Source organism: Elgaria multicarinata, chromosome 6 (genome assembly GCF_023053635.1).
Source record: "Elgaria multicarinata webbii isolate HBS135686 ecotype San Diego chromosome 6, rElgMul1.1.pri, whole genome shotgun sequence".
In the NCBI taxonomy this organism is placed as follows: Eukaryota; Metazoa; Chordata; class Lepidosauria; order Squamata; family Anguidae; genus Elgaria; species Elgaria multicarinata.
Genome location: NC_086176.1, coordinates 55,854,312 through 55,869,791, shown reverse-complemented (window position 1 = coordinate 55,869,791; position 15,480 = coordinate 55,854,312). Strand labels below are relative to the sequence as shown.

Here is a 15,480-nt window from a genome sequence, read left to right as displayed (position 1 = left end):
TGTACGTTGTTGGAGCCCTACAGGATTTTAGTAGAGTCAGCTGTGTGCTACGTCTTATCCTGATTTAATATAGAAAGAGGTACAGTTGTGTCTGTTCCATAGAGAAGTTACATGCCCAGCAAAATTTCAAAAATCAGCCCAAAGAACATATACACCACCCATAGGTATTAGGTAAATGGTCTCCTTCTCCTTCATCATCATCATCATCATCATCATCATCATTATTATTATTATTATTATTATTATTATTATTATTATTATTATTATTATTTTAGGGCACACAGGTGCAGCACCTTTACCTTCAAAAGAAATGCTGGATATATGGATCATTAGGACAAACATTTTGATGGTAAGAGCAGTTTGCAATGGAACCAGTGACCTAGAACAGGGGTGGGCAACTTGTGGCCCTCCAGATGTTTTAGCTTACAACTACCTTGTGGCCCTTCTTAGTCAGCACAACCAATGGAGAGGGATGATGAGAGTTATAGGCCAAAACATCTGGAGGGCCACAGGTTGCCCACCCCTGACCTAGAGGGCTGGTGGGCTTTTTTTTACTGGAGATCTTCAAGCACAAGTTGGACAGTCATTTGTTGGGGATGCTCCAGCTCTAGACTTTCAGCACTGAGCAGGGACTTGGACGAGTTAGCCTCCAAAACCCCCCTCCAACTCTATGTTTCTAGGACTCACTTGTACTGGTATGCTAATGTACGTGCATTCTGGGGTTTTGTGTTCTGTAACTGTTTTACTTTTTTGATCCTGCAAGCATCCATGAGGAGAGGATCACAATGAAAGTAAGTATATTCAACAGGTTTTTGATGTTACCTTGATGAAGTGTAAAGACTTCAGTAATCTAAATGAATTCAAGGTTGCTGTTGATTTAATTGTTCATTACAGCTACAGAAGTCCTAAATATAAAGGACATTGTTCCCAGTAATAGCATCTTATGGTAAATCATACTTCAGGAGTATCATTGCTTCAAACAACAACATTGTACTGAAGTCGCCAACTATTGGTTTGTTTCCCCCCAACTTCTGCTCGTGTATCTTTTAACAGTCAAATTAAGCTGCTATTAAAAACACAAGAGCAGGCCTGGTTGAGTTTGCCCCTTTCCTTATGTTGTACTCCTCTCAAAATAATAATAATAGATACACATAGCACCTTGTAATGCACTGTGGAGCAAGTATCTACCAGCAATAAGGGCAAGCCCATATTGGAACCTCCAAGTACAGAGGCAGAACGGCCCTCAATACTATTTGCTGGGGAGCATGACTCGGAGGATGCTTTTGCACTCCTGTTGTGCTTGTGGCCTGCCCAGAGGCATCTGGTTGGCCCCTATGGGAACAACATGCTGGACCAGGGAAGCCTTTTGTCTGATCTTATATTTGTGACACTGCAACCCTATTCAAGGTTACTCCATTCGATTGACTTCATTGGGGCTTACTGTAGGGTAACTATGTATATAGGACTGTGTCCCCCCAGAGCAATCTAATGGAGGGGTGGGGGAGGCATCACCACTACTTTAGCCTGACAGCACTTGCTAGCCAGGACAGAAGCTGGGGCAAGGGGTTTCCTTCCACCCCTTCTTGTTCCATTGTGTGTCTGCATGGATTTTTCCTAATAGGAGGGGAAAGCACTACTGTAGCCCCAGAAAGGGCATAGCTCTGTGTTGGGGGGGATCCACCCACAGCACACCCCTGGAACTCCCCATCGCCTCTGCAACCTGCGAAACACTGCCAGGAGTTTATCTATGCCAGTGAAGGTTTCCACTGGCATACTGGGAGCTACTCCAGGGACACTTCTCCAACATCGTACAGACAGCCCGGTGGAGGCCAGCCACTGCTGGGCTGTCGGATTGGCTGCAGTCCTGGGCACACTTAGAGGAAGTGCCAGTGGGATTTACTTCTGAGTAAACCAGCATAGGATTGGGCTGTAGGTCGACTGTTATGTTCCTGTGGTATAGAGACTCCAAGCTTAGTGTAAAACTAAGGTTTTAAAGTAAGCAGCAAGGAATATTCATTGCCATTAGGAATGTAAGGAACAACGCTCAAGAAGTTCTTGAATTTATCCACTATGGCTGAGACATTTGATTGCACTCGGCAGTGTGCAGGGATCTTTTGCGCATGGCAGCTGTCCCAATGGAAGGAGCAAGTTCACAGTGCAGAGACAAAAGAGCACAGTGAACTGCTTCTTCACTTGGAATGAATGGGGAAGCCATTCCAGGGGGAGGGTAAAGTGCAGTGAAGCTCCCCCACACCCATAAACCAAATTACTGGTTCAAAGACAACAAAGAGTCTTGTGGCACCTTGCTTGTCATTGTGTTTGCTGCACCAGCCTAACATGACTACTTCTCTGGAAATGGTTGCTGGATCAACGTGTCCATAGGATCAAGGGTTGGTGTGTGTGTGGCTGGGAGGTTGACGGACACAAATTATATAATCCAAAGCGAAAGGGTAAGTATTTATTAGCATTCTGTAATGGAATGTTTTGGAATATATTTCTTTTTGTGTGTGTATGTGAAATTATATATATATATGTTTGTTGTTTATTTGTTAAGTATATACACAGAGAGAGAGAGAGAGAGAAAGGGAGTTCAACAAGGGATTTTATCTTGCTACTGAGATTCTTGTTCTATGTGAAAATAAAAATCTATAGTTTGTGTTCAAAGGAGGGGGAGTTCATGGGAAAAGAGCAAGGCAGCACAGCCAGCATTTATTTAGTCACACCTCATATTGCCTGTCCCAGATGATGTTGCCTGGGAAGCTATCAAAAGGGTGTAGGTTGCTGAAGTTATCTTCGGGCCAGATCAGAGCAGATTGTTTCTTTTGGGTAGCCTGTTTGGAGAATGGTTGTGCGAATTATATTTTTTGAATGGCTTCCAAGAGCCGTGACGTTCTGTAAAAATAAAGACTGGTGTCTTTGGAATTGCAAAGCAATGGACTTAATCCAACAAGTTACTTTACAAATAGATCTTTCCTTTCCTACCTTGAATTTCAGAAGCAGCTTCCTAAACTTTGCTTGCAAATGCATGCCTCTCCCCAGATGCTTCCTATTGAGCCAGTTTGTGTGACTGGGGACTTATTACCCTCATCTCAATCATAATTTCACAGAATATTTTGCCTATGTGTCCTAAACCTGTCCTGAGAACGTCATCCCAGTTCTCTTTACCATAGCTCTCGTATGTTGTAGGTTAGGGGTAGGCAACCTTCTGGGGCACATTTGGAAATTTGAAATACTGTCCTGACACTGCCACAAAATGGCTGCCATGGGAAATGCAGCTAGTCAGAAAGTCCATGTAACCAAGAGGCATTCATAGGAAATGAAAATGGCAGGCCCTCACTTTACTTTGAAGTGATCCCAGCTACTGGTAAGAAAACTGTTTTTTTTTTTAAGTGGGAGAGGTAAGGCACCTTGGTGCCAAGAAAGATGTCTAGTGCTGCATTGATTCCATGAAGGATAAATTGAAGTCTCCACAGTTTACTAATCAAGAGTGTGATGTTTTAATTAACAATATGCAGATTCTGCTGTGCATCTCATGGATCGCATGCTACTTTGTTGGTACCCTTAACATATTATCAACCCAAGCAAGCTTACACAGCTGAGCCCCCTGCCTAAGATTCTGAGCAGGCTACATCCTGTTCCATGGCCTTTGCCCTTATCTTGGTGAAAGGGGTCAAATATAACAAAATACCATTTACAAACTCGAATGGAAGTTTCAAATGAAAAAAGGAATGTAGGAAAAGGGAATAGGACTTTGAAGGAAGAAGTTTTGCATCCCATCCTTTTGGTTTTGATGTTAAGATACTGACAATTTGTACACAAAAGAAATTGGTTCCCAGGATCAAAAAGGTGTATTTCTTAAAAGATGTCATGCAAAATGGTTCAATTTCCAGTAAGGCCTGGAGAACCTGCACAGCTGATTTTAGCCTTTTCACACTTTAAAGGGATTTTGCAATATATATTTGTGTTTGATCTGTCATAGTTAATTAGCCAAATGCAATTTTCCCCAGGACCCAGAGATGCACATTTTGTTTGGAAAAAGAACGGGCAGAAAGTGGAGGCGTGCGTGAAAGAGCAAAGCTATGACCTGGCCGATGGGCGAGTACATCTCCTAAGCTGGATGAAAGATGCTTTAGCACAAAATTCAGAATACAGTTGCCTAGTGATCTCAAAAGCTGGAATCAAGAAATTGACCTCATATATCACTGTTGAAGGTAATGATGTCATTTTCTGAAGTGACACATTTTTTTGTCAAAAATTTAGATGGGCACTCAAAACTTCAGAATTTGTGCCACCGACAATGATGTCACAGATCCAACTAGGCACAAACAAGAATCCTGCATGAAGGAATTTGTGTTTGCTAGCTTAGCTGCACTTTGTCACAAGTAAAAAAGGGAGTTGATGGGAATATACGAATTATTAGTGGTGGTAGAAAGGCCAACACATTCTGACATGAGCGTATCCACATCCATGTAAATTATCAGCTGTGGCTGCAGGAAGGCCATATAGGTGCTGAGATGTGGAGAAACTGGTAGTCTGCTGCTGAGCGGTTTAACATAAGCAAAAACACTGAACCATGCAAGTGCGGGCTCTTATGCGTCAAACTGTGAACAGCTGAAAAGTGCTACTATTAATCCTAGTGCAATAATCCACCATGCGTTGTTTCTGTGCAACTCCCAGTCATCTTCATAAAGTTTACAAACAACACAAGAGCAGATTGTATCTTTTGGGGATTCAATTTCTGAAATGTTGAAAGAGTGCTGGGGGTAAAAATATTATCATATTCTTATCTCTGTTTGCTATGAGATTTTCACTTTCGGTATTGAGAAGTGACAGATCTTCAGAAGGGTGCCAATTAGATTATTTATTTATTTATTTTTATACCGTCCAATAGCCGAAGCTCTCTGGGCGGTTCACTTTGAAAGATTACTTTGAAAGATGCAATAATAATAACAATACAATAACAACAACCCAGTCTTTGAATGCTTAAATGTTGGTCATTACCTTTAAAGCCCTAAATGGTTTGGGTCCAGGTTACCTGCGGGATCGCCTCCTCCCATACAGTCCGCCCCGCACACTCAGGTCCTCTGGGGTGAACTTACTTCAGTCAGCTAAAACTAGGCTGACATCAGTTTCCCAGAGGACCTTTTCTTCTGTCGCCCCCAGATTGTGGAATGGCCTGCCAGAAGAGATTCGTAAAATTAACTCTCTGTGTGATTTTAAGGCAGCTTTAAGGACTAGCCTTTTCCGGCAGGCCTGTCCAGATCAATGTTAAAGCATGAATTTTTAAGATGTATTGATTCCTGTTCTAATGTTGTTCCCCGCCTCGATCCAAAGGGAGAGGCGGGTAAGAAATAAATATATTATTATTATTATTATTATTATTATTATTATTATTATTATTATTATATGATGCTGAGTTAATATAGCTTTTCCAATTTCTTGCTGTTTTCAGGTAGCAATTTTCGGGACACCTGGACAAGAGAACTTGCCAATTGGAGAAGCGTTGTCAGTGAACATGACAAAATGATGGAGAGGTGGGAAAAGACATGGGTAGGTGCCGGGACAGGCATACATCGAACCATGCTTTTTGGTTTAGATAGGACAGTTATGGGGAATGTCTGCTCCCTCAGATGTTGCTGGACTGCAACTCCCATCATCTTTCACCATTTGTTATACTGGCTCGGGTTGATAGAAGATGCAGCCCAACATCATCTGGAGGGCCAGACATTCCCCATACCTAAGTTAAGAGAATCCAGTTAGTTCTTGTTTTGGACATTTGGCTGGACAAGAGAAAAGTTGCTTCATGTAGAACTAAACCTTGGCATTTTAGCACTCTAGCTATTTTTTTTATGACGTCTATTGCCATTGGTTTGAACCTCGAGCTACTGGCTTCTTTTCTGTATCCCCACACTTGCTTATAGCTATGTTCAGATGCTCCTCACATATCCAAGATGTTCTAGTTCCAAATCCTGGACTGTTGTTTAACAATCCCCCATTTTGTGCCTGGATACAAACACATTATTCTCATATAAACTTACTTATACCACAGTCCTATACTGCTGTGCCTTTCAAGCTCTTGACCAAAAGCAGCAAATGCATGAAGGCGGCTCCAAGAAAGGGAAGCCTCCTGCAGCAGCCACCCCCATAAGAGGTCAGCTCAGCCTTCTTACAAATTACTTAGTCCTGAAAGCGTCTGCACTTCTAGAGGCAATTCAGACAAAGGGTCGATACCCCAGTCTGATAGGACGAACACCTCAGAATGTAGTGCATCATAACCTCCCTGCTTATGGAAAAGTAGCACATTAGGAAAATGATTTCTCCCAGAAAAGTTCACAGAGGAGCCATGCTTTCTCACAAATTGTTTAAAAAGAAATCAAAGTTTTCCTGAGCAGGGGTTCGCTGCAAAACTGCTTTGCAAACAGCAGGGAGAGAGATATGTCCGTCCCCAACCCGTCGTTTGCGGGCAAATGTAACGGAAATGCTGCCAGTTGCCATCAATCACACTGAATTGCTATTCATTTGGGCAAAATCCACACCAGTCAATTTTGATATTGCAAGTCAAGGGGAATGTGCAAGATCCTGGTTATATATGGGGGAAGAGATTTGTAATTAACCAGCGAGTACATGAAAAGTCAACTAAATTTACTGTAACATATTGGCACAGAATTAAAGGGCCTTTTCTGGCTATTTTTTTTCAGGAAACCTGCAACAAAAAGGGCACAATATGAGAAGCAGGAAGTAGTGGTGGAAAAAGACTGGGAACTCTCTGAACAGACAGCTATCATTCAACAGCACTCTGATGAAACTGGCAGTAAAACACATTCCCCTCACTGCTTTGAATAATACTGGTCTATCTGCTGCTTTTGCAACTGCCTTGAACAATGTATACATGACTGCTTGGCCTGTGATACAGTCCATGGAATTGAACCTCTGAGTTTATTAAAATACTATGCAGAATGGCTACTTCTAAGGAGGAGGAGGCTTCTTTCATTTTCAGCTCCCTTTGTCAGTTTTGACATAATTCCTTGAAGCAAATGGGCCTTGTGTACAAATAGCTGAGTTTTCCCATAAATAAGATATTTCCCAAACTCTTCAAGTTCATAGTACAGTAATTCTAAAACTGAAAATGGCTGGTCAGCTAGTTTCTATTGTAAAAACGTTGCAATAAGTGTTCTGTATAAGATCTAAATACATATACAGATGCACACCAAAGCATTTTAAGATTTGTCAGCTACTACACATTTTATATTTCAAATAAATGTTGAAGGAAGTACTTAAAGGTGAAGATGGGCTGAGACTAGTCAAGTCACACTCTCTTTAATCTTTACTAGGAATGGCTGGATCTGCCCAGTTGGATTTCACTCTGCTTCTCATTCTTCCTCAATGAATTTGTTCTGTTCGGGTTCCACATTGGACTGCAATTTTATTTAATCTGCATAAAAACCTGTATTTTGTCACATATATATATATGCATTTTGGGTATGAAGTTTCAAACATGCACATTTTTGTACCTTTTGGGGCGAACTGCATTGCAAACTTCCAGAAAGTATTGAGTGTCATTTAACTGCATTTGATTTCAGGTTCGGACAGTGTGAATTTTCTACGTTTGCAACTATTACATTAGCCAGATCTGTATGCAAAAATGCAGTTGTAAATGTCTATCAAGAGTATCCCATTGCTACCAAACTGATTTTTTAAACTGCATCCGGACATTTGACATAAAAATGGTTGAAAGAGAAACTAAGAAGAATTTTTTTGTGTGAGCAGGCAAGGGTGTGTGTGCTGTCTCACTGATTCACAGCCACATTACTATACAAATTCATCAACAGATTAGTTCAAAAGTGAGAAGCATTTGCTTTCCAATTTATTATGATTTAACATTTCACTAGCTTAATTCAGTGAAATGGGGTCAGAATCCACAGAATTGTTACAGAACAGATGGCAGGCATGCTGTATTCTCCTAGTGGTGTTAACTCACAGCTCCTGCTGTAAGGTACTTCCACTGATAATCATTCAGTGTTATGAGTTCTCTGAACTAGCCAGATAGTTCTGGCTATTGGGGAGTACAGAAACATAATAAATAAATGAATAAACCTACCAAAGCATCCAAAAACAAACACCTGGCCTAGACATGCCCCAGTGAAATGTTTTCTGCTTTTAAATCTAGCTTGTTTAGCATGTTGCTAGTGAAAGAACGGCAACCATTTAAACACTCACAGCTCTCTCTCTCCCCGCCCCCAGAGCTTACCCTATGAGACAAATCTTGTTTGCAGTAGGATGAAACTGGGCTAGAAACAATCAATTTCACTAGCTATGAAAGACAACATTGTCCACAGTATCGCTGATTACCAAGGCAATAATAATAACAACAGGATTGCTAGGTTATCTGATTATGGTCTATTGTGTAACCTGCCACTGTTAACCACCAAAATAGGTTTCTCTTACATCTTACTTCATGCATCATAGTTTTAAAATATTTTGGTATTGTTATGTTAAGGTCACAGGATATTAAACAAGTGACACATTTTATTGCACCAGCATTTGTTGAACAACTACATTTTCTTTGATTGTGGTGAAATCAAAAGGCAAAGGAAGTGGAAATCTAAAATATAGATTTTAGCTATATGCCCTGCTGGTACCTTGAGGAGTATGAGCATCACTGCGTTTCTTGGATTAACATTAAGTGAATACTTATGTATTCTTATGTAAAAGCAACACCAAGGAAAGGGCAAGCAGCACCCAGTAAGTTCATGGCAATGGGAAATACTCTTGTGTTACTGAATTACAAGACTGCTAAACAAATAACAACGAAAGTTTTGATACTTTTTGAAAGATGCACCACATAAGCAAAAGCAGTATTTTCCTGCAGTTCAAGGCCTGCGACAGTACCAACAAAGCAGCTTCCAGTACTTTAGTGCACACCTTTCCCCCCTTTTTTGGTAAGAGGTGCATTGCAAACAGCATTTTTTAAAAATATAGTTAATCAAATAACCCGAACTCACTGAAGACATAGAAAGGTTTGGGAAAGTATAGTACAAAATGGCCAACAAATAAATGACAGTAATCATCCATGTCTCTTTGGCAAGGATATGAGCAGAACACATTTTGGAGATGGGTGCCAAACTCCCACCCAACAGTTGGTGCTCTTGGTTGAAATCAGATCTCCTGTTATGACAACAGGCTTTGATGATAGCTCATACCAACTTTCATTCTTCACCCCCTTTGGAGTTCATTTGGGGCCAGCAATTCTGTTATGCAAAAGTGGAACTTTTTAATATCCAGGGGCACAGTGACCTTCCAGCACTTTCTGCCTGCTAGATTAAATTGTCTTTTACAATATTATATGATCAATACTATAAAAAGACACCACACATCTCAATTCTTTTTTTGTTAACCACTTTCCTTTTGTGTTGTTGTGAAGTAAACCCAATCACGGGGAGGGGGGGAGGGGAAGAGCCACTTGTGTGTGCTGCTATTCATTACATAAACTCAAGTTCATTGGCTTATGTCTCTGAAACAATGAGATCTTTTGTAATTTGGAGGCCTTGTGTTTACACTGAGAAGAGACAAGCAGCATGCCATTGGGCTCAAATTGGCTTCTGTAATTCTGAGTGAACATATAACAGGTTGGGCTCAAACCCGCCTTGTGCTGTTCCTATCTCTCACTAAGGCAGATCAGCACCTTCAATACATAAGGCCTTAGGAGGGGAGGCATTTGACAACTTGATGAGCTCTTTGGCATTAAATTACCAGTAAACAGTCTTAGAAAGCCTGCTGTAGGTTGACAGATGCCTGGCCTCTGCCTGGCATTTCAAAGGTTAAAAAACCACCTTTACCTACCTAGAGTAAATCCTTTGATGGAATGCAGTTAAAGAAGTTTCAGCACTTAAGTCAAGTAGACAGCTATTGGGGAATAACCCCAAATTGCATGCTCCAGTGAAATTATTTGTTAAATACAATCATCGGTCAGTTTTTAACAACTGATTATAAACCCTATCTTCCAGATAATTTAGTATTTACATCTCTCTCTCTACACACAAGCACACACACACACATATATAAAAAAATCCAATAAGGCCAAAGAAGGTTGTCTTGATTTACTGAGGCTCTCCAAAACCCAAGGTCAACATTTCAGTAGTTGACTGTTTTTCCAGCTCCAGCATGTAAGGGTTATACTCCTCTTCAAGCTTTCGCTTCCAGATTTTAACTAGAAAATACAGCATAAAAGTAACATTAGGTCCTCAAAATAATGAACACAGGGACAACTGCAAACTGTGCTGCTTACAAAGACCATAGTATAAAATAAAGATGGGAATGGAATTCTTTTTACACTACAGCCTTGAAAATATTGTACATGGAGGGGCAAAAATCACCCACTCAGCCCACCTCAAACATTGGAACTGCTTTATCAAGGCCTGAGATTCCCAAACAGCTGACAATTCAGGGATGCAAAGATAGCTTCCTTATGCAGGAAACTGAATATAATCTCACCAGTATAACTGGGCTAAATTTACTGCAAGGGAAGCAAAGACACACCCCATCCCAATTTGTTAAGAATTTTTCTGACCCTACTACTAAATGTCACTTGGCTATTTAAATAAAGTGTTGCTTTGAGTTCTTATTTTCCAAGCCTATGTAAGAAAACTAGCACAAGCTAGTGGACCATCATATGTTTCCAGCTAAAATCTGATGTATCATTTGATGCCAGCTAAAGTACAAGAGAAAACCATAAAAATAGCACTGAAAGTTGCAAGTGATCTGTCTCATATGTTCTGTAACATGGAAGGAGAAAGGAACAGCTCTTTTTCACACTCTTGTTGGTGCTACTGTCAAGACTGGAAGACTTCCATTTGACAGCATTCACACAGTATCGAAGTGGCTCAGCACTTCAAGGCACAAGAGCTCTCAAGTCAGGAGAGACCAATGCAGGATTTACCTGCTATAACAGAAGTGCCAGTCTCTCACAAATGGATATCAGGGCCCAAAGAATAAGCATAGTACCGTATTTCTTCGATTCTAAGACGCCATCGATTGTAAGACGCACACTAATTTCAGTACCACCAACAGAAAAAAAGTTTTGATTCTAAGGAATAATAAATGACCTGCGATTCTAAGACGCACCCCGTTTTTAGAGATGTTTATATGGGGGGGAAAGTGCGTCTTAGAATCGAAGAAATACAGTAGTTGCTGCTCTGACCCCCATCAAAGTTCCTTCTGACTAGTCAGTACAGCAAAATCCCCCTCTGTTGATTTGTATGGAGAACATAGAACAGCCGACAATCAGAAGAAATAACTCTGCCCTCAGACTAAGGTAGTCTGGAACGCAGAAGTATTCTTTGGTGGCGGGAGGGGGAATCCTAGAACACAGAGTGAAGTTAGCCCCAGAGTTGGTGCCCAAACATTACAGGTGACAAACTCTACAGGCCTGAAGGTGTTCACCAATATGGCAGCCTCTAATACTACATCTTATCATAACTGAGATGAACAAGGCAACGGATAGCACCCATTTCTATTTCCCTCAGACATACACTTTTGCATTTATAGCTGAATGTCACAGATCTCTCCTGGGAATTGCAGAGCAGAGCTCATCACCTAGCCAAAGAGGTCTTGGAACATCAATCTCTGTATGTGGTCCATACAGAGTTCTTTTAAAAATATATATATTTTTAATATGGTGTTTTATGTTTTATCCTATCTGTTGTTCACCGCTCTGAAAAGTTTTGGATGTGGAATGGTACATAAATATTGTAAATAAATATCCCTCCTGCCCCTCGCCCCCAAAAACACCACTCAGAAACTCACTGTAATCTGGGACATCATCATCAGATTCTGGAAGGGGCACTTCACCAGTATCTAGAGGACTGCTCTCGCTATAATGGGCTTTTAAGGGTGCACAGTCACTTTCATTTTCTTCTTCAGATGGCTCTCTCTCTAAAGCTGCAATCATCTCCTTATAGGCCTGTCTTGCTTCCATTGTCAGATCCACCATTTTGTGAAAATAGTCCTATGGTATAAAGGCAGTAAAAATAAAAATGACAGTTTTTTTTTTGATTAGTGTTTTGTCAACCTTTCAACAATTTCTTATCAAAATGCAAAAAGCTAATGGCTCAATTCAGACATGTTAAGTCAACGCAGTGTGAAAACTCCACTCAATGGTTGAGTTTTTAGGAGGTACTCCCCACACAACATGTTCTACCTCCACTGCTGTGTGACAGTGGGCTACTATGGAGTGAAGTAAAAGTCAACGCGATGTTCGACTGACAGTTCCTTCACCCTCTCTCTCCCCCGGTCCTCCTGATGGTATCCCATCAGCGATTGCTGTGAAAAAACAATCCCAGTTCCTCCACCTTCTCTCCTCCCCCGGTCCTCCTGATGGTATCCCATCAGTGATTGCTGTGAAAAAACAATCCCAGTTCCTCCACCTTCTCTCCTCCCCCAGTCCTCCTGATGGTATCCCATCAGCGATTGCTGTGAAAAAACAATCCCAGCGAATCTCCTTTCACCGCTCTTGCCAGAGATCTCTGTAGCCAATGGGAAAAGTCAACTCAATGCAATGGAAAACTCCATGGAGCCCGCCACACAACATGCAACACAACAGTTGTGCAGGAACTCTCCTCTGCACAGCGTGGATATTCTGCGTGGAGTGTTTTCCAAAAAAAACCTTCACTGGTGTATGGCGTTTTCCTGCCGAATAACACATTTCTCAATGGTGATGTAAAACCTCCACTGTGGAGTTCTAAAACCTCCATTGAGAAATATGTTGTCTGGACTGAGCCAATGTCGTCAGCTGCTTCTTTTAATTACCATGAATACTCAAATGTGAGATGATTGGAGTTCCGAAACTTGTTATTAAATGAATCCACCAACAGAATGTCGTTGCAAATCATTTGTCAATGCTACCCACTTAACAAAGGTCACTTTGCATTATCCAAAGAGGCACCTATTCAGCTTGTCAGGTCCCAGGCTCTCCTCACATGGAAAAGGCTCTGCAGAGTTTTTCAGATGCATCACAAATCGAGTATCTGCCCTCTACTGCAGATGCATAGTCATGGGATTAGTGTAGGTCAGCAGTGTGTAATCGAGTGTCATTCCATATGTTGGACTCAAGCCATCTTAGCCAACCCCCAAAACATCTGGAGGGCTATAGGTTTCCTACCATAGGTGGAAGTGGAAACTAAACTAAAGAAAAAAATGAAGGGGAAAAGGAGGGAAACACCAAACAAAAAGGAAGTAAAACAGGAGGCAAAACCTCAAAGTGGTACTGGAACAAAGGATTTTATAAAATAATAAAATATACAGAGATTTTGTGTTCGTTGAAATACATCAAACTGCCAGTACAGAAAGAAATGTAATGCTTAGATTGTGATGGCTCTAAACAACTGTCATGAATCAGGCAGTTACAAAATCTGCTGTGATTGTCCTTATGTAAAATGCTGACTCGTATTAACATTTTCCCACATGTTTGCATACATAATTGTATGGGTACAATAAACACTGCTTGTGTGAACAGTCCTGCAACCAATGAGAACTGCACAGATCAATTAAGATGAATATGCCTATCTTTGGTTCAGATTCACAGCCTAACCTATCAATTCTGAAGCCATGAAGCTTCTAGATTCATTAGTAGATAAAGCAATAAATATCTACAAATATGGCCTTATTTAGAAGAGGTTATAGCAACTAGTTAAAGTCATAACCTTAACACTTCAGTACATCATAGGAATCCATAGTAAAGCTAATATTGCTACAGAATTTGGCATCTTGACAACCTGACCCAAATGTCTCACCAATTTAAGAGAGAAGATTAGCACTAATATGCCAACAGCCGCTGTTGGATAGAGCAACACAGAGATGCAGGACAGGAATGTGGTAAGTGTAGGCCTTAAGACAACTCAACCATACAGCTTTCTAGAAATATTTCAATAAACAGAGATGGAACAGAACAAATTAGTAAGAAGGCACTTGGGTCTAGACTTGAATGCTGGAAAAGTGGCATTCAAATTAAATAAAATTAAATCTCAGTAAACAGTTTCCTCTGTCTGCCCTGCAGAACTTGGAGCAGATTAAACAAACTAGTAATGGGTGTGTGTGAGAGAGAGAGAGAGAGAGAGAGAGAGAAGGAGAGAGGGAGAGAATGTGAAATGTATGTCTTGGCTCAGTTGCTTGAATTGTCTGTAATGACTGGTTCTTCAAGCACTTGAGATAGTTCATCTCATTCACATCAGTAGCACACTGGATTATGTGAAGTACCTGAGGGGAAAGCAATGTGTGCCGATTGCTGCCTTGGGATAGAATCATAGAATAGCAGAGTTGGAAGGGGCCTACAAGGCCATCGAGTCCAACCCCCTGCTCAATGCAGGAATCCACCCTAAAGCATCCCTGACAGATGGTAGTCCAGCTGCCTCTTGAATGCCTCTAGTGTGGGAGAGCCCACAACCTCCCTAGGTAACTGATTCCATTGTCATACTGCTCTAACAGTCAGGAAGTTTTTCCTGATGTCTAGCTGGAATCTGGCTTCCTTTAACTTGAGCCCGTTATTCCGTGTCCTGCACTCTGGGATAGAAGTTGGACTTGATGACCTACTGGTGTGATTCTAAATGAAGTAAAAGGTGTGTAAGAGAAAAAGAACTTAGGCAGCTTTTCAAACAAAAATAATAATTAAAGATGTGGAACTCTCAGACAACTAATAATTTCTTAATATCTTAACGCTTCTTTATTTAATCCGAAGGCGTATTACAGAAGAAGGTGAAACAACAGCTTTAGCACAACTCACCTGAGCACCGTCATAGCTGAAAATTCCAACCACGCTGACAGGCACTGCTTTGTTCACACAGCGCCCGAGAGCTTTGCGACTGAGAGCAAAAACAAATGGGATATTCTGTTCACAGGCAGAGTCAATAATGAGATGCAGAGTCTCATCCAACCCACCTGAGGCAAAATACAAACAGAATTAGAAGGAGAACAAGACATTCAACCAGTTGCATCCATTGACGCTGCTGACAGAAGTGCCTCCTTTCTCTATACTGATATGAATAGGAGGTCAGTCCTGTAAAGGATCTCTCATTCCCCCTCCATGCCAAATCTGATCTGTGTGTGCTTTAGTCAGGTACATTTTTAATACCAAGCCTTACCTTTTGACTGAATTTTTTCACAATTTGGGGAAATGATGACACATTTCAACTTTTTCAGCTTCAAGTGTTTCAACACTTCTCTGAGCCCCATAACAAGCCTGCGTTTCGTCTTGGCCTTGACAGGATCTTTCTGATACAGGCGGTCTTGGAAGCGAACCAGCTCTTTCAAGAGGTCTGTTACGCAGCTGTCAACCTCTTTACTAAGTACTTGGGTACAGTAACTAAAGAAAGAACCAATTGTTTCAGTATTATGCAAATGCCTGATTCTCCCTTCCATTACTTTCTCATCTACTCTATCCAAAGATATACACAAACTAGCAAACTGGATCCAGAACTATTTAAAATCTTT

General features: G+C 41.0%; 2 protein-coding genes across 3 annotated transcripts in view; one reads left to right on the top strand and one right to left on the bottom strand.

Annotated features, from left to right (window-relative positions):
• SEMA4D (semaphorin 4D) overlaps window positions 1-6,772 on the top strand; it is a 125,175-nt gene extending 118,403 nt beyond the window's left edge. The window contains exons 18-20 of the mRNA XM_063129446.1: window positions 4,008-4,211; window positions 5,453-5,550; window positions 6,699-6,772. Coding sequence (XP_062985516.1) covers window positions 4,008-4,211; window positions 5,453-5,550; window positions 6,699-6,728 — 332 coding nt within the window. The 3' untranslated portion in view covers window positions 6,729-6,772. The remainder of the gene's footprint in view (window positions 1-4,007; window positions 4,212-5,452; window positions 5,551-6,698) is intronic.
• A 3,310-nt stretch (window positions 6,773-10,082) lies between these two features.
• SECISBP2 (SECIS binding protein 2) overlaps window positions 10,083-15,480 on the bottom strand; it is a 32,712-nt gene continuing 27,314 nt past the window's right edge. For both annotated transcript variants that reach the window (XM_063129440.1, XM_063129441.1), the window contains 4 exons: window positions 15,132-15,352; window positions 14,774-14,928; window positions 11,803-12,004; window positions 10,083-10,207 (listed from right to left, as the gene is read on the bottom strand). In XM_063129440.1, the coding sequence (XP_062985510.1) occupies window positions 10,098-10,207; window positions 11,803-12,004; window positions 14,774-14,928; window positions 15,132-15,352 (688 nt within the window). In that variant the 3' untranslated portion in view covers window positions 10,083-10,097. The remainder of the gene's footprint in view (window positions 10,208-11,802; window positions 12,005-14,773; window positions 14,929-15,131; window positions 15,353-15,480) is intronic.